The following is a 27,013-nucleotide window of genomic DNA, read 5'->3' as shown; positions in this document are numbered from 1 at the left end:
CTTAAATAAGGAACCAACTGCCCACAGTACTCCAAGTGAGGTCTCACCAGCACCTTATAGAGCGTCAACATCACATCCCTGCTGCTATACTCTATTCCTCTAGAAATGAATGCCAACATTGCATTCGCCTTCTTCACCACCGACTCAACCTGGAGGTTAACCTTAAGGGTATCCTGTACGAGGACTCCCAAGTCCTGTTGCATCTCAGAACTTTGAATTCTCTCCCCATTTAAATAATAGTCTGCCTGTTTATTTCTTCTGCCAAAGTGCGTAACCATACACTTTCCAACATTGTATTTCATTTGCCACTTCTTTGCCCACGCTTTCAATCTATCCAAGTCTGTCTGCAGACTCTCTGTTTCCTCAGCACTACTGGCCCCTCCACCTATCTTCATATCGTCAGCAAACTTAGCCACAAAGCCATGTATTCCATAATCCAAATCGTTGATGTACAAGGTAAAAAGAAGCGGCCCCAATACGGACCCCTGTGGAACACCACTGGTAACCGGCAGCCAGCCAGAATAGGATCCCTTTATTCCCACTCTCTGTTTCCTGCCAATCTGCCAACGCTTTATCCACGTATGTAACTTTCCCGTAATTCCATGGGTTCTTATCTTGTTAAGTAGCCTCATGTGTGCAACCTTGTCAAAGGCCTTCTGAAAATCCAAGTATACAACATCCACTGCATCTCCCTTGTCTAGCCTACTTGTAATTTCCTCAAAAAATTGTAATAGGTTTGTCAGGCAGGATTTTCCTTTAAGGAATCCATGCTGAGTTCTGCCTATCTTGTCGTATGCCTCCAGGTACTCTGTAACCTCATCCTTGACAATCGACTCCAACAACTTCCCAACCACTGATGTCAAGCTAACAGGTCTATAATTTCCTTTTTGCTTCCTTGCCCCCTTCTTAAATTGCAGAGTGACATTTGCAAACTTACAGTCCTCCGGAACCATGCCAGAATCTATCGACTTTTGAAAGATCATTGCTAATGCCTCCGCAATCTCCATAGCTACTTCCTTCAGAACACAAGGGTGCATCCATCTGGTCCAGGAGATTTATCTACCTTTAGACTATTCACCTTCCTGAATACTTCCTCTGTCGTAATTGTGACTGCGCACACTTCTCTTCCCTGCCACCCTTGAGTGTCCGGTATACTGCTGATGTCTTCCTTAGTGAAGACTGATGCAAAATACTCGTTCAGTGCCTCCGCCATCTAATCTCCCATTACAATTTCTCCAGCATCATTTTCTATCGGTCCTATATCTACTCTCACCTGTCTTTTACTCTTTATATACTTGAAAAAGCTTTTAGTATCCTCTTTGATATTATTTGCTAGCTTCCTTTCATAGTTAATCTTTTCCCTCTTAATGACCTTCTTAGTTTCCTTTTGTAAGCTTTTAAAAACTTCCCAATCCTCTCTCTTCCCACTAATTTTTGCTTCTTTGTATGCCCTCTCCCTTGCTTTAACTTTGGCTTTGACTTGTCAGCCACGGTTGCATCCTTTTTCCATTCGAAAATTTCTTCTTTTTTGGAATATACCTGTCTTGCACCTTCCTCACTTCTCTCATAAATTCCAGCCACTGCTGCTCTGCCGTCCTTCCCACCAGTGTCCCTTTCCAGTCAACTTTGGCCAGTTCCTCTCTCATGCCACTATAATTTCCTTTACTCCACTAAAATACCGACACATCAGATTTCAGCTTCTCTTCTTCAAATTTCGCAGTTAACTCAATCATGTTATGATCACTGCCTCCTAAGGGTTCCTTCACCTCAATCTCTCTAATCACCTCCGGTTCATTACACAATACCCAATCCAGTACAGCCGATCCCCTAGTGGGCTCAACAACAAGCTGTTCTAAAAAGCCATCTCACAGACATTCTACAAATTCTCTCTCTTAAGGTCCAGTGCCGACCTGGTTTTCCCAATCCACTTGCATATTAAAATCCCCCACAATTATCATAACACTGTCCTTCTGACAAGCTTTTTCTATTTCCTGTTGTAATTTGTAGTCCACATCACTGCAGCTGTTTGGAGGCCTGTAAATAACTGTCATCAGGGTCCTTTTACCCCTGCGATTTCTTAGCTCAACCCATAAAGATTCTGCGCCTTCCGATCCTATATCGCCTCTTTCTAATGATTTAATATCATGTCTTACCAATAAAACCACGCCTCCCCATCTGCCTACCTTCGTATCCTTCTGATACACCGTGTGTCCTTGGACGTTCAGCTCCCAGAGATGTGCATCCTTCAGCCATGTCTCAGTGATGGCCACAATATCATACCTGCCAATCTGTAGCTGTACGACAAGGTCATCCACCTTATTGCTTATGCTGCATGCATTTAAGTATAACACCTTAAGACCAGTATTTGGTACTTTACGCTTTGATTTCACTGCAACTTTATTGCACTGCAACTCATCCCAATGGCTACAAATTTGCCCCATCACCTGCCTGTCTTTCCTGACATCTTTACTGCTCACTATCTTAGATTTATTTCAGTTTTCCCCTTCCTCCGCTCTATCATTCCGCAGAGTATTATCTAATAATAATGCAGACTATTATCCAATGAGGAGAAAATTCAAACATCAGAGGTGTAGAAGGACTTGGAAGTTCTTGTGTAAGGCTCACAGAAGGTTAATAGAACAGTACAGCACCATACAGGCCCTTTGGCCCACAATGTTGTGGCGACCCTTAAACCCTGCCTCCCAGATAACCCCCCCACCTCAAATTCCTCCATATTTTATTTAGTGGTCTCTTAAATTTCACTAGTGTATCTGCCTCCACCACTGACTCAGGTGGTGCATTCCACGCACCAACCACTCTCTGAGTAAAAAACCTTCCTCGAATATCCCCCTTGAACTTCCCACCCCTTACTTTAAAGCCATGTCCTCTTGTACTGAGCAGTGGTGCCCTGGGGAAGAGGCGCTGGCTGTCCACTCTATCTATTCCTTTTAATATCTTGTATATCTCTATCATGTCTCCTCTCATACTCCTTGTGGTGGCCAGTGCTATCATGTTTGCTGTTGTGTGCTGGGGCAGCAGGCCGAGGGTGGCAGACACCAACAGAATCAACAAACTCATTCGTAAGGCCAGTGATATTGTGGGTATGGAACTGGACTCTCTCACGGTGGTGTCTAAAAAGAGGATGCTGTCTAAGTTGCATGCCATCTTGGTCAATGTCTCCCATCCACTACATAATGTACTGGGTGGGCACAGGGGTACATTCAGCCAGAGACTCATTCCACCAAGATGCAGTACTGAGCGTCATAGGAAGTCATTCCTGCCTGTGGCCATCAAACTTTACAACTCCTCCCTTGGAGGGTCAGACATCCTGAGCCAATAGGCTGGTCCTGGACTTATTTCATAATTTACTGGCATAATTTACATATTACTATTTAACTATTTATGGTTCTATTACTATTTATTATTTATGGAGCAACAGTAACGAAAACCAATTTCCCCCAGGATTAGTAAAGTATGACTATGACTTCTCTCCAGAGAGTAATGCCCTAGCTCCCTTAATCTCTGATCATAATGCATACTCTCTAAACCAGGCAGCATCCTGGTAAATCTCTGTACCCTTTCCAATGCTTCCACATCCTTCCTATAGTGAGGCGACCAGAACTGGACACAGTACTCCAAATGAGGCCTAACCAGAGTTTTATAGAGCTGCATCATTACCTCGCGACTCTTAAACTCTATCCCTCAACTTATGAAAGCTAATACCCCATAAGCTCTCTTAACTACCCTATCCACCTGTGAGGCAACTTTCAGGGATCTGTGGACATGTACCCCAAGATCCCTCTGCTCCTCCACACTACCAAGTATCCTGCCATTTACTTTGTACTCTGCCTTGGAGTTTGTCCTTCCAAAGTGTACCACCTCACACTTTTCCAGGTTGAACTCCATCTGCCACTTCTCAGCCCACTTCTGCATCCTATCAATGTCTCTCTGCAATCTTTGACAATCCTCTACACTATACTTAATTTACAGGTTGTGTCTGTGGTAAAGAAAGCAAATGTAGTGTTGGTATTTATTTAAAGGGGAATAGAATATAGAAGCACGGAGTAATTCTGAGGCTTTATAAGACACAGGGCAGGCTGCATTTGGAGTATTGCCAACAGTTTTGGGCCCCTTATCTCAGAGAGGATTTGTTGTGATTGATGAGTCCAGAGGAGGTTCACAAGGATGATTCTGGGAATGAAGGTGTTAACATATGAGGAGTGTTTGGCAGCTTTGGGCCTGTACTCACTGGAATTTAGAAGAATGCAGACGGATCTCATTGAAGCGTACCATTGTTGAAAGGACTAGATAAGGTGGATATGGAGAAGATGTTTCCTATGGTGAAAGTATCCAGAATTAGCAGGGCAACCTTTTAGAACAGAGGCAAGGAGGAAGTTTTTTAGCCAGAGGGTGGTGAATCTGTGAAATGCTCTGCCACAGATTACGATGGAGGCCAAGTCCCTTGGTATATTTAAAGTGGAATTTGATAGCTTCAAATAGTCAGGGCATTCAAGGATATGGCGAGAAGGCAGGTGTACTGGGTTGAGTTGGATCCAGATTGGCCATGATGGAATGGCAGAGCAGACTCTGGGCTGAATGGCCTAATTCTGCTCCTATCTATTGCGGTCTTATGATGTTTGTCTTTAGAGTTGTATTCGAAGACTCAGCAGCCAGCCTAGACGAGTATTTCACCACCATGACAACTTTTATCAGCAAGAGTATTTCCAAGCCGGTACTATGGATGAACTGGGAGATCACTGTCTCTGAAGTCTAGGTCTGCAACATTCAAATCAGAGGACCTGATCTTTAGAAGAAATCGAGATACGGCTTCGTAAAGCAAAGAGACAGCACCAGTCCAAAGTAGAGTCTCAGACCAGCTGTTAGTTGTGATAGGGCTTGCATGCTCTAATGGGCTACAAAATGAAGTTGGGAATTAGTGCCAATAACAGCACCATCCTTTCCCAATAAGCTGAACATATTCTGTATACATTTTGAATAGAAAGGAATCGATACGTCACCACCCACCCTGACAGAATCTACAGTCACCACTTTGGATGTAAGATCAGTCATTTGGAGGGTGAACCCCTTAGAAGGCATCTGGCCCAGATGGTGTCCCTGCCCATGTTAGATCCTGTGCAGATCAACCGGTGGGGGTATTTGTAAACATTCTTTAACCTCTCTCTACTTTCAGTTGTGGTTCCCTCCTTTTTTTTTTATTAAGTGCAATCGTGAACAATAGCCAGATCAGAAATGCTGATCAAGTCAACTAGTTCCCAAAGAGAGCTCTGATACGCCGATCAGATGGTTCACTGCTGCTCAGCGATAGAACACAAAAAAATCATATATACAATTAAGAAACAGTAAAAAATAGTAGAAATACTGGAGTCATGATGAAGTCTGCTGGAGAGAGACATTTATACACATGCTGTCCTCCATAATTCAAAGAGATTGAGGGATAAGGTTGCAGGGTGATAAAACGTGGCAGGAGCACTTGGAACTAAAAACTAATCCCTACCGGGTGAAAACAGCACCTGTTCTTTCCGCACTGTTCTCCAGCTGTTTAAGGACTAAGTCCAGCTGGAACATAACTCACAAGTGCTCTTGAAAGTCAACCAACGACCAAGCATTGCCATCCTTACCCCTTCATGATAGCTTATGAAGAAGCATGTGATTTCCCTCCCAGAGATGATAGGTGTTTGTGCACTTGACTCTTGAAGGCCATCGATAAACCCTATTGTCGCAGATGTTTCCAACCACAGCATCTGGAAGCTGTTCCAAATTCTGATAGCACAGTGAAGGAAGCTTCTATCCAGTGTCTAGGTTCTCGCATCAGGCATAGAAACAGCATGAGTAGGCAGAGATAAACTTGATCGTGTGGTGCGCCATCTCTCATAAGATGAAGGCAGCATGGTGTGAAGGTCTGCAGGGCTGTGGCTGGTGTGCATTTTGTACAGCACAGTAGCTGCAGCAACCTGTCGTCTGTGGTGTAAGCTACTGATGGCTAGCTTCTCACGAGCTGTGGCTTCATCTACACCTATAATCCTGAGAGCCTTTCTTTGAATTGAATTAAGCTGGCTGAGGACACTCTGTGAGGCATTCATCCATGATAAGCAGGCATACTCCATGATACTTCGTACCTGGTTTTTGTAAACAGTTGCTCTGTCCTCTTTGTCTAGCTTGGATGCCACTTTCCGCAGGGCTCCAAGCCTTTGTCCAGCCTTGTTTGAAATAGTGGAAAGGTGTTTATCCCACACCAACTTGCTGTCAATATTAACACCAAGGATTACTAGCTCCTTCTTTAAATCCAGCTTGCAGTTCCCAAAATACCGGTCAGGGTTAGATGGATTCCTCTTCCTAGACATCACCATCGCCTTGCACTTAGTAGGCTCAAAGGTGACATTCCAGTCGTCTGCCCAGGCTTTCATCCTGTCAAGATCCCTATTCAGGCCTGCTGCCACTGTATTACTCTCTCCTGCTCTAATCGGTGCAAATAGTGTGGAGTCGTCAGCGTACAGATATAGCTCGTTACTGCATGCATCAATCAAGTCGTCAATAAAGATGGAAAACAGAAGTGGCCCAAGTATTGAACCCTGTGGTACAGATGCGTTGATGGTTGAAGAATCAGAAGCCTGACCAGAGATAACAACTTTGATGGTCTGTCCATGAAGGTAGCTCTGCAGCCATCTAAGCAGCTTTCCAGATATTCCTTGGATCTCAGCTTAACACAGAGTCCATTATGCCAGACCTTGTCAAATGCTCCTTTGATATCCAGGGCTATGACACACACTTCTCCACTTTTGTCTAAGGAGGTGTTCCACATTTGAGATAAGGTGGTGAGGAGATCGGCTGTACTGTGATCAGGTCTAAATCCATACTGCCTACTTGAAATTAAGTTGTTACGGAGTAGGTATAGTTCTGAACTTGTTTGTGGACTGCTGCTTCCATTACCTTGCTGATGACACTGAGTAAAGATATGGGGCGGTAATTTGTAGGATCAGCTCTGGAATCCCGCTTGTGTACTGGTGTTACTGATGCTATTTTCCATTGTTCTGGGAATACACCACTCGAGAAGCATAGCTGGAAGAGGCAGTACAGAGGACTTGCAAGTTCTGCACTACATTCCTTTAAGACCCTAGTTGGAATCTGGTCAGGGCCAGATGCTTTATCAGGCTGAAGCTGTTGCAATATCTATATTCTATCATGTTGGAGCTGTCACAGTTAAAGGCAAAAACCAAGTAGAGCATCCCTGTGATGCTCCTGTGCTAATGGAGATTGTGGAGGAGATATTTTTGCCAATCCAAACTGACTGGGGTCTAAAAGTGAGGAAATCCAGGATCCAATTGAACATGGGAGTTTTGAGGCCCAGGTCTTGGAATTTACTGATTAGTTTTGAGGGGATGATGGTGTTAAATGCTGAGCTGTAATCAAAAAGAGCTTCCTTGATGTATGCATCTTGTGCTCAGTAGAGGGGAGGACTTTACCCCATGATGGACTGGGCTGTATCCGTTAATTTTTGTAGGCTTTTCTGTTCAAGGGCATTGGTGTTTCCATATCAGGCTGTGATGCAACCAGTCACTATACTCTACACTACAAATGTAAAGAAGTCTGTCAGAATGTTTAGATGATATGCTGAATCTTCACAAACTTCAAAGAAAGTAGAGGTGCTGCCGTGCTTTCTTTATGTAACTCTCAGGTTCGACCAGCATGCTTGTGTCTGGGGGAAGACAGCCTCTGGCCCAGCCAAACTGAGAAATCTCGTTTGGGTGGATGTTGCGTGATGTGTTGCCCGGTTACAAGTCCGTACCGCAAAATGTCAGGCAGTACACCATATGCAATTAAACAATTGAACTTTATAAATCTTAATCTGACTATAGGGTTAGTAAAGAAAATAAAAAGAACAAGGGCCCATTTTAATGAAACAGTCTAATGTGAACGTTGGACCTCACGGTTCCGTCCATTTCTTCCCCATCGACTTCCTCTGAGTGTTGCTGACCCTTGGTTCACTCCGTCTGGCGGTCTACCAACTTTCTCCACTCGCTTCTTCTCTCTTAATCTCTTGCCAACAAAAGACCACAAAATCCCTTCTCTCAGACCCAGAAGAAAGAACAACATGCCTCTCATTGGATGGCGTACACTCCAAAACCCCCATTATCTCTATTCATAACCCAAACATTGCTGCTACAGAGAAACCGTTACCTTAGCAGTGTAACATTACAGCGCATTACACTCTCCCCCCACCAAATTTATTCATGTCCTCATGGCATTGAGATAATTCGCCAACCCTTCCTGCAAAGCACAAAGTGTAAAACCCAGCTGTAAAAGGCAGTGACATAGTTCCCCAAAACGGTAGGGGTCACACTCTGTTCTCCTAGTGCTACGTAGGCCAGCCTATCTGGTGGTCTCCTAATTCTCTGAGACCTCAATTCATCCCCCCCACCCCCCCAGCTAACTCTTCAGGTTCAGACACTACTGGAGGTACTTTGGGTCTGCCTGGCAAGGCCTTCCCTGGCCTATCACTCGCACCCACCTGCAACTCGGACCCCTCGGTCCCGTGGCCAAGCCCCACTTCATCCCTTGCAGGGTCCTGCTGCAACCCAGGCTGTCCACAGATAGCACTCCCCCCGCCCCCCCCCACTGCACCTGACTCAGTGGGAGAAAGGTTAGAAGTCTCCCTAGTGGAAGGCTACTGGGGGGACTTTAAACTAGAATGGTTGGGGGGTGGGAATCAAATTGAAGAGACTAGGAGGGAGGAGGTTAGTTCACAAATAGAGAAAGCCAGTAGACAGTGTGTGAAGGAGGATGGGCAGGGGACAGAGAACGGGAGCACTCAGACCAAAGATGTAGGGGAGAAGAAAGAAAAAGATAATACAGTTGTTTGCACCATTCGGGATAAACGGAGAGTAAGAGGTGGAGAGCTTCTTAAATCCATCTCTTTTAATGCTAGGAGCATTGTAAGAAAGGTGGATGAGCTTAGAGCATGGATTGATACCTGGAAGTATGATGTTGTAGTGATTAGTGAAACATGGTTGCAGGAGTGGTGTGATTGGCAACTAAGTATTCCTGGATTTCATTGCTTCAGGTGTGATTGAATTGGAGGGGCAAGAGGGGGAGGTGTTGCATTGCTTGTCAGAGAAAATATTACAGCGGTGCTTTGGCAGGATAGATTAGAGGACTCGTCTAGGGGGCTATTTGGGTGGAATTGAGGAATGGGAAAGGTGTAATAACGCTCATAGGCGTGTATTATAGACCACCTAATGGGGAGAGAAAATTGGAGGAGCAAATTTATAAGGAGATAGCAGATAGCACAAGGCTGTGATTGTGGGAGATTTTAATTTTCCACACATAAACTGGGAAACCCATTCTGTAAAAGGGCTGGATGGTTTGGAGTTTGTAAAATGTGTGGAAGATAGTTTTTTGCAGCAATACATAGAGGTACCGACTAGAGAACGGGCAGTGTTGGATCTCCTGTTAGGGAATGAGATAGGTCAGGTGACAGAGGTTTGTGTTGGGGTCACTCACAACAGGCTGGAGGAACTCAGCAGGTCGGGCAGCATCCGTGGAAAAGGTGAGTCAATGTTTCGGGCCGGAACCCTTCGTCAGGACTGAAGATTATTTTGAGTTTGTGTCGGGGAGCACTTTGGGTCCAATGATCACAACACCATTAGTTTCAATATAATTATGGAGAACGATAGGTCTGGACCCAGGGTTGGGATTTTTGATTGGAGAAAGGCTAACTTTGAGGAGATGCGAAAGGATTTAGAAGGAGTGGATTGGGGCAATTTGTTTTATGAGAGGATGTAATAGAGAAATGGAGGTCATTTAAAGGTAAAATTTTGAGGGTACAGAATCTTTATGTTCCTGTTAGGATGAAAGGAAAGGTTAGAAGTTTGAGAGAGCCATGGTTTTCAAGGGATATTGGAAACTTGGTTTGGAAAAAGAGAGAGATCTACAATAATTATAGGCAGCTTGAAGTAAATGAGGTGCTCAAGGAATATAAAGAATATGAAAAGAATCTTAAAGAAATTAGAAAAACTAAAAGAAGATATGAGGTTTCTTTGGTAAGTAAGGTGAAAATAAATCCAAAGGGTTTCTACAGTTATATTAATAGCAAAAGGATAGTGAGGGATAAAATTGGTCCCTTAGAGAATCAGAGTGGACGGCTATGTGCGGAGCCAAAAGAGATGGGGGAGATTTTGAACAATTTCTTTTCTTCGGTATTCACTAAGGAGAAGGATATTGAATTGTGTAAGGTAAGGGAAACAAGTTGGGTAGTTATGGAAAGTATTACGATTAAAGAAGAGTAAGTACTGGCGCTTTTAAGTAATATAAAAGTGGATAAGTCTCTGGGTCCTGACAGGATATTCCCTAGGATCTTGAGGGAAGTTAGTGTGGAAATAGCAGGGGCTCTGACAGAAATATTTCAAATGTCTTTAGAAACGGGGATGGTGCCGGAGGATTGGCATATTGCTCATGTTGTTCCATTGTTTAAAAAGGGTTCTAAGAGTAAACCTAGCAATTATCAGCCTGTGAGTTTGATGTCAGTGGTGGGTAAATTGATGGAAAATATTCTTAGAGATGGTATATATAATTACCTGGATCGACAGGGTCTGATTAGGAACAGTCAACATGAATTTGTGCGTGAAAGGTCATGTTTGACAAATCTTATTGAATTTTTTGAAGAGGTTACTAGGAAAGTTGATGAGGGTAAAGTGGTGGATGTTGTCTATATGGACTTCAGTAAGGCCTTTGACAAGGTTCCACAGGGAAGGTTAGTTAGGAAGGTTCAATCGTTAGGTATTAATATTGAAGTAGTAAAATGGATTCAGCAATGGCTGGATGGGAGACGCCAGAGAGTAGTGGTGGATAACTGTTTGTCAGATTGGAGTCCGGTGACTAGTGGTGTGCCTCAGGGATCTGTACTGGGTCCGGTGTTGTTTGTCATGTATAGTAATGATCTGGATGATGGGGTGGTAAATTGGTTTAGTAAGTATGCAGATGATTGGTTAAGACAAATGTAGGTCCCCTACAGACAGAAACAGGTGAATTGATTATGGGGAGCAAGGACATGGCAGACCAATTGAATAATTACTTTGGTTCTGTCTTCACTAAGGAGGACGTAAATAATCTTCCGGAAATAGTAGGGGACAGAGGGTTCAGTGAGATTAAGGAACTGAGGGAAATACATGTTAGTAGGGAAGTGGTTTTAGGTAAATTGAAGGGATTAAAGGCAGATAAAACCCCAGGGCCAGATGATCTGCATCCCAGAGTGCTTAAGGAAGTAGCCCAAGAAATAGTGGATGCATTAGTGATAATTTTTCAAAACTCTTTAGATTCTGCACTAGTTCCTGAGGATTGGAGGGTGGCTAATGTAACCCCACTTTTTAAAAAAGGAGGGAGAGAGAAACCAGGGAATTATAGACCGGTTAGCCTAACATTGGTGGTGGGGAAACTGCTAGAGTCAGTTATCAAAGATGTGATAACAACACATTTGGAAAACGGTGAAATCATCGGACCAAGTCAGCATGGATTTATGAAAGGAAAATCATGTCTGACGAATCTCATAGAATTTTTTGAGGATGTAACTAGTAGAGTGGATAGGGGAGAACCAGTGGATGTGGTATATTTGGATTTTCAAAAGGCTTTTGACAAGGTCCCACACAGGAGCTTAGTGTGCAAACTTAAAGCACACGGTATTGGGGGTAAGGTATTGATGTGGATAGAGAATTGGTTGGCAGACAGGAAGCAAAGAGTGGGAATAAACGGGACCTTTTCAGAATGGTAGGCAGTGACTAGTGGGGTACCGCAAGGCTCAGTGCTGGGACCCCAGTTGTTTACAATATATATTAATGACTTGGATGAGGGAATTAAATGCAGCATCTCTAAGTTTGCGGATGACACAAAGCTGGGCGGCAGTGTTAGCTGTGAGGAGGATGCTAAGAGGATGCAGGGTGACTTGGATAGGTTAGGTGAGTGGGCAAATTCATGGCAGATGCAATTTAATGTGGATAAATGTAAAGTTATCCACTTTGGTGGCAAAAACAGGAAAACAGATTATTATCTGAATGGTGGCTGATTAGGAAAAGGGGAGGTGCAACGAGACCTGGGTGTCATTATACACCAGTCATTGAAAGTGGGCATGCAGGTACAGCAGGTGGTGAAAAAGGCGAATGGTATGCTGGCATTTATAGCAAGAGGATTCGAGTACAGGAGCAGCGAGGTACTACTGCAGTTGTACAAGGCCTTGGTGAGACCACACCTGGAATATTGTGTGCAGTTTTGGTCCCCTAATCTGAGGAAAGACATCCTTGGCATAGAGGGAGTACAAAGAAGGTTCACCAGATTGATTCCTGGGATGGCAGGACTTTCATATGGTGAAAGACTGGATCGACTAGGCTTATACACTCTGGAATTTAGAAGATTGAGGGGGGATCTGATTGAAACATATAAAATCCTAAAGAGATTGCACAGGCTAGATGCAGGAAGATTCTTCCCGATGTTGGGGAAGTCCAGAACGAGGGGTCACAGTTTAAGAATAAAGGGGAAGCCTTTTAGGACCGAGATGAGGAAAAACTTCTTCACACAGAGAGTGGTGAATCTGTGGAATTCTCTGCCACAGGAAACAGTTGAGGCCAGTTCATTGGCTATATTTAAGCGGGAGTTAGATATGTCCCTTGTGGCTAAAGGGATCGGGGGTATGGAGAGAAGGCTGGTACAGGGTTCTGAGTTGGATGATCAACCATGATCATATGGAATGGTGGTACAGGCTTGAAGGGCCGAATGGCCTACTCCACCTATTTTCTATGTTTCTATCGCTCTGATCCTCCAGACTGCCAAGAGTCTTACCATTAATACTACATTCTGCCATCATATTTGAGCTACCAAAATGAACCACATCACACTTAACTGGATTGACCTCCATCTGCCACTTCTCAACCCAGTTTTGCATCCTATCAATGTCCCGCTGTAACCTCTGACAGCGCTCCACACTATCCACAATATCCCCAACCTTTGTGTCATCAGCAAACTTACTAACCCATCCCTCCACTTCCTCATCCAAGTCATTTATAAAAATCACGAAGAGTAGGGTCCCAGAACAGATCCCTGAGGCACACCACTGGTGACCAACCTCCATGCAGAATATGACCCGTCTACAACCACTCTTTGCCTTCTGTGGGCAAGCCAGTTCTGGATCCACAAAGCAATGTCCCCTTGGATCCCATGATTCCTTACTTTCTCAATAAGCCTTGCATGGGGTACCTTATCAAATGCCTTGCTGAAATCCATATACGCTACAGCTACTGCTCTTCCTTCATCAATGTGTTAAGTCACATCCTCAAAAAATTCACTCGGGCTCATAAGGCATGATCTGCCCTTGACAAAGCTATGCTGACTATTCCAAATCATATTATGCCTCTCCATATGTTCATAAATCCTGCCTTTCAGGATCTTCTCCATCAAATTACCAACCACTGAAGTAAGACTCACTGGTCTATAATTTCCTGGGCTATCTCTACTCCCTTTCTTGAATGAGGGAACATCATCTGCAACCCTCCAATCCTCTGGAACCTCCCCTGTCCCCATTGATGATGCAAAGATCATTGCCTGAGGCATAGCAATCTCCTCCCTTGTCCTTCACAGTAGCCTGGCGTACCTCTCATCCGGTCCCGGCGACTTATCCAACTTGATGCTTTCCAAAAGCTCCAGCAAATCCTCTCCCTTAATATCTACATGCTCAAGCTTTTCAGTCTGCTGCAAGTCATCACTACAATCACCAAGATCCTTTTCCATAGTGAATACTGAAGTAAAGTATTAGTTAAGTACCTCTGCTATTTCCTCCGGTTCCATACACACTTTCCCACTGTCACACACATAAAAGTTGCTGGTGAACGCAGCAGGCCAGGCAGCATCTCTAGGAAGAGGTGCAGTCAATGTTTCAGGCCGAGACCCTTCGTCAGGACTAACTTCGAAGGGTCTCGGCCTGAAACGTCGACTGCACCTCTTCCTAGAGATGCTGCCTGGCCTGCTGCGTTCACCAGCAACTTTTATGTGTGTTGCTTGAATTTCCAGCATCTGCAGAATTCCTGTTGTTCCCACTGTCACACTTGATTGGTCCTATTCTTTCACGTCTTATCCTGTTGCTCTTCACATGCTTGTCGAATGCCTTGGGGTTTTCCTTAATCCTGCTTGCCAAGGCCTTCTCATGGCCCCTTCTGGCTCTCCTAGTTTCCTTCTTAAGCTCCTTCCTGTTAGCCTTATAATCTTCTAGATCTCTAACATTACCTAGCTCTTTGAACCTTTTGTAAGCTTTTCTTTTCTTTTTAACTAGATTTACTACAGCCTTTGTACAGCATGGTTCCTATACCCTACCATAACTTCCCTGTCTCATTGGAATGTACCTATGCAGAACTCCACACAAATATAGAAACCATAGAAACTACAGCACAGAAACAGGCCTTTTGGCCCTTCTTGGCTGTGCCGAACCATTTTCTGCCTAGTCCCACTGACCTGCACACGGACCATATCCTTCCATACACCTCCCATCCATGTATCTGTCCAATTTATTCTTAAATGTTACAAAAGAACCCTCATTTACCACCTCGTCTGGCAGCTCATTCCATACTCCCACCACTCTCTGTGTGAAGAAGCCCCCCCTAATGTTCCCTTTAAACTTTTCCCCCCTCACCCTTAACCCATGTCCTCTGGTTTTTTTCTCCCCTTGCCTCAGTGGAAAAAGCCTGCTTGCATTCACTCTATCTATACCCATCATAATTTTATACACCTCTATCAAATCTCCCCTCATTCTTCTGCGCTCCAGGGAATAAAGTCCTAACCTATGCAACCTTTCTCTGTAACTGAGTTTCTCAAGTTCCGGCAACAGCCTTGTAAACCTTCTCTGCACTCTTTCAACCTTATTTATATCCTTCCTGTAATTTGGTGACCAAAACTGAACATAATATTCCAGATTCGGCCTCACCAATGCCGTATACACCCTCATCATAACATTCCAGCTCTTATACTCAATACTTCGATTAATAAAGGCCAATGTACCAAAAGCTCTCTTTACGACCCTATCTACCTGTGACGACACTTTTAGGGAATTTTGTATCTGTATTCCCAGATCCCTCTGTTTCACTGCACTCCTCAGTGCCTTACCATTAACCCTGTATGTTCTACGTTGGTTTGTCCTTCCAGCGTGCAATACCTCACACTTGTCAGTATTAAACTCCATCTGCCATTTTTCAGCCCATTATTCCAGCTGGTCCAAGTCCCTCTGCAGGCTCTGAAAACCTTCCTCACTGTCTACTACACCTCCAATCTTTGTATCATCAGCAAACTTGCTGATCCAATTTACCACATTATCATCCAGATCATTGATATAGATGACAAATAACAATGGACCCAGCACTGATCCCTGTGGCACACCACTAGTCACAGGCCTCCACTCAGAGAAGCAATTCTCTACCACCACTCTCTGGCTTCTTCCATCGAGCCAATGTCTAATCCAATTTACCACCTCTCCATGTATACCGAGCGACTGAATTTTCCTAACTAACCGCCCATGCGGGACCTTGTCAAAGGCCTTACTGAAGACCATGTAGATAATATCCACTGCCTTCCCTTCATCCACTTTCTTGGTAACCTCCTCGAAAAACTCCAACAGATTGGTCAAACATGACCTACCACGCACAAAGCCATGTTGACTCTCCCTAATAAGCCCCTGTCTATCCAAATGCTTGTAGATTCTGTCTCTTAGTACTCCCTCCAATAACTTACCTACTACTGACGTTAAACTCACCGGCCTATAATTTCCCGGATTACTTTTTGATCCTTTTTAAAACAACGGAACAACATGAGCCACTCTCCAATCCTCCGGCACTTCACCCAAAGACAGCGACATTTTAAATATTTCTGCCAAGGCCCCCGCAATTTCAATACTAGTCTCCTTCAAGGTCCGAGGGAACACTCTGTCAGGTCCCAGGGATTTATCCACTTTAATTTTCCTCAAGACAGCAAGCACCTCCTCCTTTTCAATCTGTACAGTTTCCATGGTCTCACTACTTGATTCCCTCAATCCCATAGATTTCATGTCAGCTTCCTTAGTAAATACAGACGCAAAAAACCTATTTAAGATCTCTCCCATTTCCTTTGGTTCCGCACAAAGCTGACCACTCTGATCTTCAAGAGGACCAATTTTATCCCTTACAATCCATTTGCTCTTAATATACTTGTAAAAGCTCTTTGAATTATCCTTCACTTTGACTGCCAAGGCAACCTCATGTCTTCTTTTAGCCCTCCTGATTTCTTTCTTAAGTATTTTCTTGCATTTCTTATACTCCTCAAGCACCTGATTTACCCCCTGTTTCCTATACATTTCATACAACTCCCTCTTCTTCTTTATCAGAGTTGCAATATCCCTTGAGAACCAAGGTTCCTTATTCCTATTCAATTTGCCTTTAATCCTGACAGGAACATACAAACTCTGCACTCTCAAAATTTCCCCTTTGAAGGCTTCCCACCTACCAATCACATCTTTGCCAGAGAACAACCTGTCCCAATCCACGCTTTTTAGATCCTTTCTCATTTCTTCAAATTTGGCCTTCTTCCAGTACAGAACCTCAACCCTAGGACCAGATCTATCCTTGTCCATGATCAAATTGAAACTAATGGTGTTATGATCACTGGAACCAAAGTGCTTCCCTACACAGACTTCCGTCACTTGCCCTAATTCGTTACCTAACAGGAGATCCAATATTGCATCCCCTCTAGTTGGTCCCTCTATATATTGATTTAGAAAACTTTCCTGAACACATTTTACAAACTCTAAACCATCTAGACCCCTAACAGTATGGGAGTCCCAATCAATGTATGGAAAATTAAAATTCCCTACCAGCACAACTTTATGTCTCCTGCAGTTGCCTGCTATCTCTCTGCAGATTTGCTCTTCCAAGTCTCGTTGACTATTGGGTGGTCTGTAATACAATCCCACTAATATTTGCCACATTTCTTCCGTACCTTTCCCTGAGAACATCTGTTGCCAATTTAAGCTTCCAAGTTCCTGCCTGATAGCCTCATGATTCCCCTTACTCCAATTAAATGCTTTTCTAACTTGTCTATTCCTATCTCTCTCAAATGCTATTGTAAAGGAGAAAGAATTATGATCACTATCTCCAAAATGCTCTCCCACTGAGAGATCTGACACCCGACCAGGTTCATTTCCCTATACCAAATCAAGTACAGTCTCCTCTTGTAAACTTATCTATATTGTGTCAAGAAACCTTCGTGAACACACCTAACAAACTCCACCCCATCTAAACCCCTTGTTCTAGGGAGATGCCAATCGATATTTGAGAAATTAAAATCTCCCACCACAACAACTCTGTTATTATTACACCTTTCCAGGATCTGTTTCCCTATCTGCTCCTCGATATCCCTGTTACTATTGGGCGGCCTATAAAAAACACCCAGTACACAGAGACTCCGTAGACAATCCCTCCATGGCGTCCACCTTTTCTGCAGCCGTGACAGTATCTCTGATCAACACTGCCAAGCCCCCACGTCTTTTGCCTCCCTCCCTGTCCTTCTGAAACATCTATAACCTGGCACTTGAAGTAACCATTCCTGTCCCTGAGCCATCCAAGTCTCTGTAATGGCTACCACATCATAGCTCCAAGTACTGATCCACGCTCTAAGCTCACCCGCTTTGTTCACAATACTCCTTGCATTAAAATAGACACATCTCAAACCGTCGGTCTGAGTGCGTCCCTTTTCTATCACCTGCCTATCCTCCACCTCATTCTATTCCTATTAGCACTCAGATCTGCAGCTGGATATTCAACTTCCTCACAGACAGGACCCAGGCTGTAAAAATAGGGGACAAGCTCTCCTCTACATTCACTCTGAACACCGGTGCCCCACAAGGCTGTGTACTCAGTCCCCTGCTGTACTCACTGTACATCCATGATTGTGTAGCCAAGTTTCCATCAAACTCAATATATGAGTTTGCTGATGACACAACAATTGTAGGCCGTATTTTGGGTAACGATGAGTTTGAGTACAGAGAGGAAATTAAGAACCTGGTGGCATGGTGCGAAGACAATAACCTATCCCTCAACGTCAGCAAGATGAAGAAATTGGTTGTTGACTTCAGGAGTAGCGGACCACACGACCCAATTTACATCAGTGGTGCGCAAGTGGAACAGGTCAAAAGCTTTAAGTTCCTCGGGGTCAATATCACAAATGATCTGACTTGGTCCAACCAAGCAGAGTTCACTGCCAAGAAGGCCCACCAGCGCCTTTACTTCCTGAAACAACTAAAGAAATTTGGCCTGTCCCCTAAAACCCTCACTAATTTTTATAGATCCGCAGAAGGAAGCATTCTTCTAGGGTGCATCTTAAGCTGGTATGGAAGTTGTCCTGTCCAAGACTGGAAGAAGCTGCAGAAGATCATGAACACGGCGCAGCACATCACACAAACCAATCTTCCATCTGTGGACTCACTTTACACTGCATGCTGTCAGAGCAGTGCTGCCAGGATAATCAAGGACACGACCCACCCAGCCAACACACCTTTCGTCCCTCTTTCCTCCGGGAGAAGGTTCAGGAGCTTGAAGGCTCGTACGGCCAGATTTGGGAACAGCTTCTTTCGAACTGTGATAAGACTGCTGAATGGATCCTGACCTGGATCTGGGCCGTACCCTCCAAATATCCGGACCTGCCTCTCGGGTTTTTTTTGCACTACCTTACTTTCCATTTTTCTATTTTCTATTTATGATTTATAATTTAAATTTTTAATACTTACTAATTTTAACTATTTTTAATATTTAATATTTGTAATCCAGGGAGTGTGAAGCGCAGAATCAAATACCGCTATGATGATTGTACGTTCTAGTACCAATTGTTTGGCGACTATGAAGTATAAAGTATTCTCACTGTTACTACTTTTGCGATCCTGCTTCTCAACTTGCTTCTTAACTCCCTGTAGTCTGTTTTCAGGACCTCTTCCCTTTTCCTACCTATGTCATTGGTACCGATATGCACCACGACCTCTGGCTGTTCTTCCTCCCATTGCAGGATATCTTGGACGTGATCTGAAACATCCCGGACCCTGGCACCTGGGAGGAAAACTACCATTCCGAGTTTCCTTCCTGCGTCCACAGAATTGCCTGTCTGATCCCCTAACTATAGCGTCCCCTATCACTACTGCCTTCCTCTTCCTTTCCCTATCCTTCTGAGCTACAGGGCCAGACTCTGTGCCAGAGGCACAGCCACTGTTGCTTCCCCCAGGTAGGCTGTCCCCTCCAACAGTACTCAAACAGGAGTACTTATTGTTCAGGGGGACAGCCACAGGGGTACTCTCTAATACCTGACTCTTCCCCTTCCCTCTCCTGACTGTTACCCCCTTGTCTGTGTCCCGTGGCCCCGGTGTGACTACTTGCCTATAACTCATTTCTATCACCTCCTCGCTCTCCCTGACCAGACGAAGGTCATCGAGCTGCAACTCCAGTTCCCTAACACGGTCCCTTAGGAGCTGCAGCTTGACACACCGGGTGCAGGTATGGCCCTCCGGGAGGCTGGGAGACTCCAGGACTTCCCACATCCACCAAACACAGAACACCGGCCTCACACACATACTTCCTTTCCGCAATTAACACAGGTAAACCTACCTCGCCTCGTCTCGTTACCGCCTAAGCCCGTTGAGCCAAAGCCCTATCGCTCTGCTGCCTCTCACTCTGCTGCCGCTGGATATGGCAGCCTTCTTTTTAAACTTTTCCCACTCTTCTGGCTGACATCACATGCCTGCGCAGTCTTGCCTCTCTTTACCTCGAGCAGTAAAATGCCTTCACTCTGGAAATTCTTAGCCATTCCACTTGCAGCCTTCTTGCTTTGAAGAAAGCTAAGAAGCAGGACCTCCCAGTAGTAATTTCTGAATTACTGCCTCCACCACATGCCAGTGAGGGAAGAAACAGGATGATTTGGCAGATTAGTGTGTGGTTGAGAAACTGGTGCAGGGGGCAGAGCTTCAGGTACTTGGGTCATTGGGATCTCTTCTGGGGGAGGTATGACCTGTTCAAAAGTGACAGGTTGCATCTGAACCCAAGGGGGACCAATATTCTCGCAGGCAGGTTTGTTAGAGCTGTTGGGGAGGGTTTAAACTAATTTGGCAGGTTGGGGTGGGAACTGGAGCGAAGAGACTCAGGGTAGGATGGATGGTAAAAAAGCAAAGATAGCATTCAGTCAGACTGTCAGGAAGGGCAGGCAGATGATACTCAGCAGCAGGGTGAATATCAGTGCATTAGGCATACATTATCAAAAAGGGTAGCAAATACAGTACTCAAAGTGTTATATTTCAGTGCATGGAGTATAAGAAATAAAGTGGATTATCTTGCTGCACTTTTACAGATTGTTGGGTATGATGTTGTGGCTATCACTGAATCATGGCTGAAGGATGGTTGTAGTTGGGAGCTGAATGTCCAAGGTTAATACGTTGTATCAGAGAGGTAGGAAGGTAGGCGAGTGGGTGGGGGTGCGAATCTGCTGGTAAAGAATGACATCAAAGAGGTAGAAAGATATGACATAGGAAGATGCTGAATCCTTGTGGGTTGAGTTAAGAAACCTCAAGGGTATAAGGACCCTGATGGCAGTTATGTACAGGCATCCCAACAGTAGCTGGGATGTGAACCCTCGATGACAACAGAAAATAGAAAAAGTATGTCAAAAGGGCGATGTTATAATAATCATGGGAGATTTCAACTTGCAGGTCAATTGGGAAAATCAAGTTGATAATGGATTTCAGGAGAACAGGAGAGTGAATTTGTTGAATGCCTATGAGATGTCTTTTCAGAGCAGTTTGTCATTGAGCCTACTAGGACATCAGCTATTCTGGATTGGCTGTTATGTAATGAACCAGAGATGATTGGGGAGCTTAAGGTAAAAGAACCCTTAGAAGGCAGTGATCACAATATGATTGCGTTCAACTTGAAATTTGATAGGGAAAAAGTAAAGTCTGATGTAGCATTAGGGACCCTGTACAGTGGAGTAAAGGAAATTATGGTGGTATGAGAGAGGAGTTGGCTAAAGTGAATTGGAAGGAGATCAAGTCAAGTCAAGTCAAGTCACTTTTTATTGTCATTTCGACCATAACTGCTGGTACAGTACACAGTAAAAAAGAGACAATGTTTTTCAGGACCATGGTGCTACATGAAACAATACAAAAACTACACTGAACTATGTAAAACAACACAAAACTACACTAGACAACAGACCTACCCAGGACTGCATAAAGTGCACAAAACAGTGCAGGCATTACAATAAATAATAAACAAGACAATAGGCACAGTAGAGGGCTGTAGGTTGGTGTCAGTCCAGGCTCTGGGTATTGAGGAGTCTGATGACTTGGGGTAAGACACTGTTACATAGTCTGGTCATGAGAGCCTGAATATTTCGGTGCCTTTTGCCAGATGGCAGGAGGGAGAAACATAGAAACATAGAAAATAGGTGTAGGAGTAGGCCATTCGGCCCTTCCAGCCTGCACCACCATTCAGTACGATCATGGCTGATCATCCAACTCAGAACCCTGTACCAGCCTTCCCCCCATACCCCCGATCCCTTTAGCCACAAGGGCCATATCCAACTCCCTCTTAAATATAGCCAATGAACTGGCCTCAACTGTTTCCTGTGGCAGAGAATTCCGCAGATTCACCACTCGGTGTGAAAACGTTTTTCCTCATCTCGGTCCTAAAAGGCTTCCCCTTTATCCTCAAACTGTGACCCCCCCATTCTGGACTTCCCCAACATCGGGAACAATCTTCCTACATCTAGCCTGTCCAATCCCTTTAGGATTTTATACATTTCAATAAGATCCCCCCTTAATCTTCTAAATTCCAGAGAGTATAAGCCTAGCCGATCCAGTCTTTCATCATATGAAAGTCCTGCCATCCCAGGAATCAATCTGGTGAACCTTCTTTGTACTCCCTCTATGGCAAGAATGTCTTTCCTCAGATTAGGGGACCAAAACTGCACACAATATCCAGGTGTGGTCTCACCAAGGCCTTGTACAACTGTAGTAGAACCTCCCTGCTCCTGTACTCGAATCCTCTTGCTATGAATGCCAGCATACCATTCGCCTTTTTCACCGCCTGCTGTACCTGCATGCCCACTTTCAATGACTGGTGTATAATGACACCCAGGTCTCATTGCACCTTCCCTTTTCCTATTCGGCCACCATGAGAAGAGTTTGTATGAGGGGCGCGTGGGCTCCTTCATAATGCTGTTTGCTTTACGGATGCAGCGTGTGGTGTAAATGTCTGTAATGGCGGGAAGAGAGACCCCAATGATCTTCTCAGCTGACCTCACTATCCGCTACAGGGTCTTGCGATCCGAGATGGTGCAATTTCTAAACGAGGCAGTGATGCAGCTGCTCAGGATGCTCTCAATACAACCCCTGTAGAATGTGGTGAGGATGGGGGGCGGTGGGAGATGGACTTTTCTCGGCCTTCACAGAAAGCAGAGACGCTGCTGTGCTTTCTTTGCTATGGAGCTGGTGTTGAGGGACCAGGTAAGATTCTCCACCAGGTGAACACCAAGAAATTTGGTGCTGTTAATGATCTCAATGGAGGAGTCGTTGATGTTCAGCGGAGAGTGGTCGCTCCGTGTCCTCCTGAAGTCAACAACCATCTCTTACCTCCTCTCTGTATGCTGACTCGTTGTTCTTGCTGATGAGACCCACCGCGGTCGGTGGACGGTCTGGCAGGGACAACAACAGAGCAGCATTGGCATGAATTTCTGGAAAGCAGGAAGGTGCATGATCGATATATTCCAAAACGACAAAATACTCAAATGGCAAAATGCATGACTGTCAAGGGAAGTCAAAGCTAATGTAAAAGCAAAAGAGAGAGCATACATCAAAGCAAAAATTAGCAGGAAGATAGAGGATTGAGAAGCTTTGTTTCTGTAATATTGTTTAATTAAAATAAAATATGCTGTAAATAGACCATGAGCGCAGCAGTATCCACAGGTGGGGAATGATCCGCAGCTTGAGCAGTATCCACAGACATAATAGTTGGCGGGTCCAGCAGTATTCACGGACAGGGAATAGCCTGCAGATCCGGCGGTATCCACAGATGGGATTCTTTGTGGCTCCAGCAGTATCCATAGATGGAATAGTCAGCGGATTCAGCAGTGTCTGCAGACAGGGAATAGTCTGCGGGTTATAGAGTCAGGAGTACAGTACCAAAGCAGACCCTTCCGCCCATCTAGCCCATGCTGAAACTGTTTTAACTGCCTACTCCCATCGACCTGCTCCAGGACCGTGGTCCTCCATATCCCTACTATGTACTTATCCAAACTTAAGTGTTGAAATCGAGCCCTTATGTACCACTTGTGCTGGCAGCTCATTCCACACTCTCATGATGCTCTGACAAAGATGTTTCTCTGGTGATCCCCTTAAACTTCTTACCTTTCACTCTTAGCACATGACTTCTGGTTGTAGTCCCACCCAACTTAAAGTGAAAAGTCGGTGGGTCTGACATATCCACAGACAGAATAGTCCGTGGGTCGGTGGGTCCGGCAGTATCCACAGACGGAATAGTCTGCAGGTCCGACAGTATCCACAGACAGGATAGTCAGCTGGTCCGGCAGTATCCACAGACGGAATAGTCGGCTGGTCCGGCAGTATCCAGAGACGGAATAGTCGGCGGGTCCGACAGTATCCACAGACAGGGAATAGTCTGCGGGTCCGACAGTGTCCACAGACAGGGAATAGTCTGCGGGTCCGACAGTATCCACAGACGGAATAGTCGGTGGGTCCGACAGTATCCGTAGACGGAATAGTCAGTGGGTCCGACAGTATCCACAGACGGAATAGTCTGCAGGTCCGACAGTATCCACAGATGGAATAGTCCGTGGGTCCGGCAGTATCCACAGACGGGATAGTCGGTGGGTCCGACAGTATCCACAGACGGAATAGTCGGTGGGTCCGACAGTATCCACAGATGGAATAGTCGGTGGCTCCAATGTTATCCACAGGCAGGAAGTAGTCCACAAGTCTGGTGATATTCACAGAGGGTAAAGGTTTCAGGTTTATAACACTTCATTAAATGTTTGGTGTTCATAATTTGATCTGAGATGTTTGATGCTGTTTGAATAGTCGTAAACATTTGGGTGTGTTGAATATAATGTAGAAAGTAAATATTTTGTCCTAATTCTTGCTCTCATTTTATTCCCTAGGTTTAAAAGACGAGTATTAATCCAGCAATTAGAAAGAGTACTGGAAGATGTTACTTCAAGGTCTCTGGCAGGGCAGATCAACCATGTCAACAATAGGTAGTTCAATTGTAGGATGAAGGACCAGCAGTTTACTTCCCTGTCATACTGAATTGCTCATAACCAGTTTGATTTGGGCATCCTGTCAGCCCATTGTGGTACAGCACAGAGTCTCTGAACACCGATTTAGGTTCTGTGGGAGCTGTTGTTTTTAGCGATGGATATGGTGAACGTCAAGGAGTGGCAGAAAGAACAACTGATGATTTAAAATAATTACCTTTTTGGTACTATTGTTCACCTGGTTGTTGAAGGCTTCCGCATTCAGTTATGGTGCCACCTTTGGCACATGATCTAAGCACTGTGCTGTAGGGAAGAAATGTGAATTTTTATTTTTAAGAGAAAATAAAAAGTTAAATATGTGGAGGACACCATCTACCTCAGAGTCACTTTACAATTTTGTAGATAATGACGTGACCGATTCATCCGTACTGTGCACAGCCTGTACACAAGGTGCTTTGTACGGTGCATGAACGCTGCATGGGTATCTTCACCTTTTTATTGTTGATTTGAGAGATTATTTTTGACTACATTATTACAAACTAAAACACCAAATTGTCATATTTTTAAGGGTAAAATTACTTTTGTAACTTATCTATTGAAAAAATAAACGCGTCTATCATGGAGTTTTATACTGGTGATCACGTGCAGGTGCAGTGTCACAGAGCTGAGCTTACACAGTTGGAGGTAGACCTTACACAGAGGAAGGTGGGTGAGGGTGTTGGTGGTCTATCATCTCCAGGACACTACTACAGGTGTTCTTCAGAATATTGTCCTTAACCCAGCCATCTCCAGCTAATCACTGACCAAGGTCAGTGGATGTTCAGCTCCTCAACAGATGAAATGCCTATGACTGCATACAGCACAACCACATTCACATGCAGGTTAGTAACAGGCTAGGAATATTCCCACTGCATCATCGTCATTATGAAGCCATTCACAGATTGGAGGAGCAACACCTGATATTCCATCAGGGTAGCCTCCAACCTGATGGGATAAACATTGATTTCTCCAACTTCTGGTAATTTCTCTCCTCCCCATTCAGTCTTTTTCCATTCCCCTCGTCTTCCCATCATCTCCCTTTGGTTCCCCTTCGCTTTCTCCCGTGATCTACACCTATCAGGTCACTTCACATTTTCCACCTATCACCTACCAGCTTCTCATTTCACCCCCACCTGTTTACCTATTACCTGCTCCCCCTACCTTCCTCCCCAACCTTCTTTTTCTGGCTTCTTCCCAGTTCTGATGAAGGGTCTCAGCCTGAGACATGGACTCATTATTCCTCTATCTGACTGTTGAGTTCCTCCTGAATTTTGTGTGTGATTCTGAATAATTTTGGTATGGTCACTCTGCACTGAGGATTTGCATGTACGTTCTGGAATGGAATTGAATTGAATTACTTTTATTACTTGTGTCCTTCATATACATGAGGTGTAAAAATCTTTACGTTACGTCTCTTGTCTAAATGTGCAATGTGCAATTTATATTAATTAATAATAAATAGTATGTATAACAGGACAGTCATTATAACATAGAAATACAATTGTGTCAGCATGAGTTAATCAGTCTGATGGCCTGGTGAAGAAGCTGTCCTGGAGCCTGTTGGTCCTGCCTTTTATGCTGCGGTACAGTTTCCCAGATGGTACCAGCTGGAACGGTTTGTGCTTGAGGTGACTCGGATCCCCAATGATCCTTCAGGCCCTTTTTTCACACCTGTCTCTGTAAATGTCCTGAACAGTGAGAAGTTCAACACCTACAGATTCATAGCAGATGACAGTGTTCGGGCTGAGTTGACTGTAAACTCAAATGCACTTTACTGTTTGATCATGAGAATCTTTTCCTTATAAGGTGGGTGGAGGATGAGAGGTGACCTGAGAGAGGTGTATAAGATGATGAAGGGCATTGATCATGTGGATAACCAGAGGCAATTTCCCAGGGTTGAAATGGCTAACACGAGGGGGCATAGGTTTAAGGTGCTTGGGAATAGGTACCGAGGGGATGTCAGGGGTAAGTTTTTCACACAGGGAGTGGTGGGTGCATGGAATGCACTGCTGGTGGTGGTGGTGGAGCAGATACAATAGGGTCTTTTAAGAGCCTCTTCGGTAGGTACATGGAGCATAAAAAAATAGAGGGCTATGCGCTAGGGAAATTCTAGGCTGATTCTAGAGTAGGTTACATGGTTGGCACAACATTGTGGGCTGAAGGGCCTGTAATGTGCTGTAGATTTCTATGTTCTATAAGGGGAATAAGATCCCAGTGTATTTGGGATAGTTACTTTGAACAATACTTTGTGGAAACAACCAAGTACAGGCTATTTTAGATGGGTTAAATGTAATAACGGTGCAATTTTGGTCGCAATATACATTCCTATTACCATCAACACATCACTTGCAATACCAGAGGAAACAACATACTGGACCATTGCTACACCACCATCAAGAATGCCTACCGTGCTATTCCACGCCCTCACTTTGGGAAGTCTGATCACCTGGTTGTACTTCTACAACTCCCTGAGTATAGGCAGAGACTGAAGAGGGCAGCACCAGTAGTGAGGACCAAGAAGGTATGGACAAGGGAACATAGAATAGTACAGCACAGTACAGGCCCTTTGGCCCACAATGTTGTGCCGGCCCTTAAACCCTGCCTCCCATATAACGCCCCACCTTAAATTCCTCCATATACCTATCTAGTAGAC

General features: G+C 44.5%; 1 protein-coding gene across 4 annotated transcripts in view; it reads left to right on the top strand.

Annotated features, from left to right (window-relative positions):
• Window positions 1-26,319, top strand: part of ints6l (integrator complex subunit 6 like) — a 194,740-nt gene extending 168,421 nt beyond the window's left edge. For 3 of the 4 annotated variants that reach the window (XM_072271087.1, XM_072271090.1, XM_072271086.1), the window contains one exon: window positions 24,226-26,319. In XM_072271087.1, the coding sequence (XP_072127188.1) occupies window positions 24,226-24,325 (100 nt within the window). In that variant the 3' untranslated portion in view covers window positions 24,326-26,319. The remainder of the gene's footprint in view (window positions 1-24,225) is intronic. The other variant, XM_072271089.1, reaches the window with a different exon arrangement.
• Window positions 26,320-27,013: the final 694 nt, after the last annotated feature.

This window comes from Mobula birostris, chromosome 10, assembly GCF_030028105.1.
Source record: "Mobula birostris isolate sMobBir1 chromosome 10, sMobBir1.hap1, whole genome shotgun sequence".
NCBI classification, from domain to species: Eukaryota; Metazoa; Chordata; class Chondrichthyes; order Myliobatiformes; family Myliobatidae; genus Mobula; species Mobula birostris.
Note: the sequence above shows the minus strand (reverse complement) of the source record. Positions and strands in the feature narration are given on the sequence as shown.